The sequence below is a fragment of the Capsicum annuum genome, chromosome 2, assembly GCF_002878395.1.
Source record: "Capsicum annuum cultivar UCD-10X-F1 chromosome 2, UCD10Xv1.1, whole genome shotgun sequence".
Lineage (NCBI taxonomy): Eukaryota > Viridiplantae > Streptophyta > Magnoliopsida > Solanales > Solanaceae > Capsicum > Capsicum annuum.
Genome location: NC_061112.1, coordinates 109,310,535 through 109,316,031, shown reverse-complemented (window position 1 = coordinate 109,316,031; position 5,497 = coordinate 109,310,535). Strand labels below are relative to the sequence as shown.

The 5,497-nt window shown below is 34.3% G+C and overlaps 1 protein-coding gene across 1 annotated transcript in view; it reads right to left on the bottom strand.

Annotated features, from left to right (window-relative positions):
- Positions 1-5,128, bottom strand: part of LOC107858922 (potassium transporter 11) — a 16,139-nt gene extending 11,011 nt beyond the window's left edge. Inside the window, exons 1-2 of the mRNA XM_016703725.2 lie at positions 4,300-5,128; positions 3,295-3,520 (exon numbers count right to left, since the gene is read on the bottom strand). Of these exons, the coding sequence (XP_016559211.2) occupies positions 3,295-3,520; positions 4,300-4,428 (355 nt within the window). The 5' untranslated portion in view covers positions 4,429-5,128. The remainder of the gene's footprint in view (positions 1-3,294; positions 3,521-4,299) is intronic.
- Positions 5,129-5,497: the final 369 nt, after the last annotated feature.

Here is a 5,497-nt window from a genome sequence, read left to right as displayed (position 1 = left end):
AACAATTTTTCGATGAACTTGAAGTGGAAAATAATGGACAATACCGAATTTGAAATTTTCAATGATTTTGTAGTCGGAAATAATAAACATCGAATTTGAAATTTCCAACAACCTTGAAGTGGGAAACAATGAACAATATCATTATTAAATTTCCGACGATCTTAAATCCAGAAACAACGAACAATACCAATTTCAAAATTTTCGACGACCTTGAAACCGGAAACAATGAACAATACCGAATTTAAAATTTTCGATGACCTTAAAGTCGGAAACAATAGAGAAATTTTGAAATTTTCGACGATCTTGAAGTCGGAAACAATGGGCAATACTCATTTTAAAATTTACGACGACCTTGAAGTCGGAAATAATGGACAATATCGATTTTGAAAATTCCGACGATCTTGAAGTCGGAAATAATAAGCGACATCGAATTTAAAATTTCCGACAACCTTGAAGTGGGAAACAATGAACAATATCAATTATTAAATTTCCGACGATCTTAAATCCGAAAACAACAAATAATATCAATTTCAAAATTTTCGACGACCTTGAAGCCGGAAACAATGAACAATACCAAATTTAAAATTTTCGATGACCTTAAAGTTGGAAACAATAGAGAATTTTGAAATTTTAGACGACCTTGAAGTCGGAAACAATGGACAATACCCATTTTAAAATTTACAACGACCTTGAAGTCGGAAATAATGGACAATATCAATTTTGAAATTTCCGACGACCTTGAAGTTGAAAATAAGGAACAATACCCATTTTGAAATTTCCGACGAACTTGAAGTCGGAACCAATCAATTTTGTGCTTGGAGATGAGGAAGATGATAAATTAATCTTGGATGTCATTGATGAGTTCTTGAAGTTTTTTGTTTGTGAGAAAGAAGAAGAAGAAGAAGAAAGAAAATGAATAAAGAAAAAGAATAATTAAAAATGAATAAAGAAAATAAAGAAATATTAAAAAGAAATTTTTAATAAATAATTCAGGGGGGTCATAGGACCCCCGCAAAGTACAGGTGTGTAGTTGGGATTTGGGGTAAAGGTTGGCGGGGCTTTTGATCATTTTCTCTTAACTAAATAACAGTATCAAATGAATGCATGCAAACTGCAAAGTCCTTAAATGTAAATGTACAATGAACTAAGTTCATCACCTTCACAACGTGTCTGTAAATTAGAGCAACTGGTTTATCGTAGTAAAGAATTAACTTCAATTCATAAAACAAAATGTTCTTTAAATTCAGCATATAGTAGCTGCATCACTATGTGAGATTAAGATAAACTTAGCGAACAACTATATATCTAAACTTTATTTGTCCAACAAGCTTTTCTCAAATTGCAATACAATCTAATATCATCATTCACCCATTAGTCATTTCGACATTTTCAACTTGTGCAACTTCTTTTATGCTTACCCTGTTCACTTTATTTTATTTTCCTTCTGAAACAGAGCAAACGAGAAGTAAATATTTTTTAAGGGTGAGAAGAGAAGAAGTCTCTGTAAATGAAGAATTTCAAGAACAGTAAATAACAAGGTCAAATCTTGCCGTCAACAAGAGAATCTCACCAAACACACACCATAATGAAGGTCAGAAATGGTCTATGAAAGAAGATAACTTGGAGAGATCTAGAGTTTAGGGAAGGGTGTAACTTAGATTTTCAGGCCAAAAACCCCAACCCACCTATCAACACAGAATTCCACAAACCTTCATCATCCCACAAAAGCGAAAACCAAAATTTTAGAGAACTTAATAGTAAATGCTAACAAGGAACAAAGTTTCTGCAGAATGCTCAGCAATTTTTAGCAGCTTATATCTGCAAGTCAGATCAGGGCCCATGTGAAAGGATGAGGAAGCGTGAGAAAACACATGACATGCTTCAACATTGTTATTCGCCTTAGGGATGATGGAAGAGATTGTTTGGGTTATTTGAGGAAAGTATGTTTCACATCTTCAATTCATGAACTTCTAAATGCTGCACTTTGATCACAACAGGAGAACGCATTTATGGAAAGGTGCTTGATGGCTGTCACTATTTGAGCCTCACATACGGTACGGGATAAAAAGGATTTGGGATCTATAATTTCAATAAGAGTCTTAACACTGTAAGGCTATTGGTTAGTCATGTTAACTTTCTATTTACTCAAAGTACAACCTTTGCTTTTTTGCATATAGCGTTAAGCAACAGGAATGAGGATATTACTTGATTCTTGCATTTCTTCTTTCCATTCAGCCTCCATCCAAAGCATAAAAGGAATCACTTGAAAGTTGAAACTAGAAGGTTGATTATCAGGTATATACAATTGTGTATGTTAGAGTTTGACTATTACAAATGTTAAGTTTATTAGAGTTAGATAATAGATACTAGAAATTGAGATTAAAAGTTAGATATTGAGCAGCTAACCCTTTAATGAACTAAGAGATTATTAGTGCGAAAATGAACTAACAGGGACTTTTTCAAACCGGGGGAAAGGTGGGGGTTGCAACTTGCAAATAACCCTATAATGAACTAAGAGATTAATAAGTAAAGCAGAAGCTCTCAACCAAGGCTCTCAACAGCCCAGTTTTTTCGTCTTTCGAATTGTATATCGTCATTACATCTTATCATCTTATGAGAATTGCTTCAAGAAAGACGCCACAATTAGAACATCATAATTGATTAAGGATTCTTGTTAGCTTTAAATATGATGAATCAGATGACCATGGGATTCTGTTAAGATATTGTTCTCTAGGACATAAACAAGATATTGTTCTCTAGGACATAAACACAGTCCCAACACTCATATTATTTTCTCGAGAAGAAAGCAACTCAAGAAACCAACCAAGTACATAAGGTGGGAAAGTTTTAGGATTTATCTTCCATCCTTATATTTTCATCGCTATAATATCTCCATCTCTCACATAGACAGACACACAAGAACGCATACAAATTCTTTTGATTTGCTTAAACACAACTTTCACTGCTGCACTGCCACGTCAGTTAAAGCCAGAATTGAAGGGTTCTCTCCAACTTGACCAGCTATGGAGCTGCACTAACTAGGCAAGGGAGCAAAAAGACCCAACCTCTCCAGCCAATAAAAAGGTGCCTAATCAAGTTAAGCCAGTACATCCCGTTTCAGCAATGTCTTAGCAGCATTTATCTCTGGGAGTTACAGCTGCCAGTGGAATAAAAATTTCATACAGGAAAGCTGCTCAGCATGAAGGCATGCAAAACTTAAAAGCCTTGAGACATGCATAATACAGAATCATCAATTAAATCAAATGGGAAACTTGAACTACGAAGTCAGCTTACCTTGTCCATTGTCGTTTGCTCTACAAACTATGAAAACATATTTGAGCAGAGGGATAAGTGTGAGGGAATATATAATTAGCGAAAGTGCGCCAATGACATCCTCTGTATCATCAATTCCATGGGGAAATGTATTGTAGAACACATACAAAGGAGACGTCCCCAAGTCTCCATAAACCACTCCTAGACTTTGAAAAGCAAGCCGAAGAAGCAACAATGACGAAAAAGTCTGTATTAAGATAACTGAATCAGCACACTGGGAAAATGAGTGATCACAACTAAAAATGGACTCATAATTTACTCCACTCTACAATCAACCAAATACTCACAATCATGGGACCATAATTTCATACAGTAAGTAAAAATATGACTATAGGACATCAGCATATAGGAGCCAAATCAGTTTTCATCAATTGGTCATCAATAACACATCATTTGCTTTTGAATTCATAAACATGAAGTCAACTTGTCTTCAACAACAACATACCGTGTGTATCCCCACAAAGTGGGGTCTGGGGAGGGTAAGTGTACGCAGTCCATACACTACCTCGGATGTGGTAGAGAGGCTGCTTCTGATAGACCCTGGCTCAGGACACACAACAGTAACAGGACATAGTAAAAACAAAAACAAAAATGGAACAACACACCAATAGGGAATAACATAAACAACAAGTCTTCAACATGAAGAATTATTTTCCCAAACCCTACCCTCCATCCATCCAGCTACCCCCACCCCACAAAGGGAGAAAAGTAGAAGAAAACAGCCTTCCCACATGATATGCATATCTTCTTCCTTTTTTCATACTAGGATAGCAAATTAATCATGGATAAGATCAAAAGAGTAACTCAACCAACACCAAGATGAATGAGGAGATAAAATTCACTATTCATTTACATATAACAAACTAGTCCACTGCATAAAAGAAAACCATTAAAGCAAGCAGAAAAAAAGAGGAAAAGGTGCATCAATCAATCAAGTAAACTACAAAAAGAAAAGCCCCATGTTACCTTTTCTCTATACATATTTCTTAGTCTTCCAGCCTCCTCATCCATAGGCTGATCAAGCTTTTGGTCCAACTCCCACATCCCTCCTTTAGTTTCACCACTATCTTCATCAACCCCCATCCCTGAAGCCATCTTCAAGACTAATATAACTCAACGAAGATACAAACCTAACCTACAACATTCAACCACCCAACCTTTCTAATCAACCAAAATGAACACCCAATTCAATTCAAAGAAATGATCAACTTAACTTCTAAAAATGGAAATAGAATAGTTGATGAACCAAAATTTGGTCTTTATCTCTCTCTCTCTTTTGTGTTTTCAAGAATTCCCATGAGTGGGGACAGTTCAAAATCCAACTCCAATCAATATAAGCCACAGAAAAACAGAAAGCCAAATTGGAAACCTCTTTTTCCAAGTTTAGCTAAACACCAAATTCTCCTTGTTTTCCTCAAAAATGGCTCAAAATTCAATTTTGAACCCAAATTATCAAATTTTCAGGAAATAAGAAAAACCCCAAATTCTTGAACTGACACAACCCACACACAAAAAAAAAAAGATCTTTTTTCTGCAACAAGAAACCTCTGTTTTTTGGGGTCTTCTTTTTACTCCTTTTGTTGTTTCTTCTGCAGTCTCATATCCTTAATTTTTTTTTGGAGGGGGAGTGGGTTTATGTTATGTTCCTCTTATGAATTTAAGGAACAAAACAGATAATTCCATCTTTTTCATATGCTTCTTCTCTCTCAAAATGTGGGAGACAAGGTTAGAAAATGAAAGATGTCACCCATTTTGTCCTTTTTGTGTGCCTAATATTTGATTGAAATGTTTTGAGTTGACACTGCTATGGAAAATAAACCAGATTTTTTAAATTTGTTTTTTTAATATTGATTAAGGTGTTAGTATATTAAAAGTTGAAATTAAAAAATATATTTAAAAAAGCTACTCCATTATGTGGTGTGCCCTTTGAGACATGATATTTAAGAAAAGAAGTTGTTTTAGTTTTATTATTTAAAATAATTCTTGAATATTTGGACGGTTATAATGGTAAATTATTTTATTAAAGATAAAAAAAAAATATTAATTTTTTAAATTATAATAAGGCGATTTTTTTTGAGACGGACTTAAAAAAAATGTGACATGTAAAATAAAATCGAAAGAGTTGTTTAAAAAAGAATAATATACTTTTCTTTTTAGTCCGATT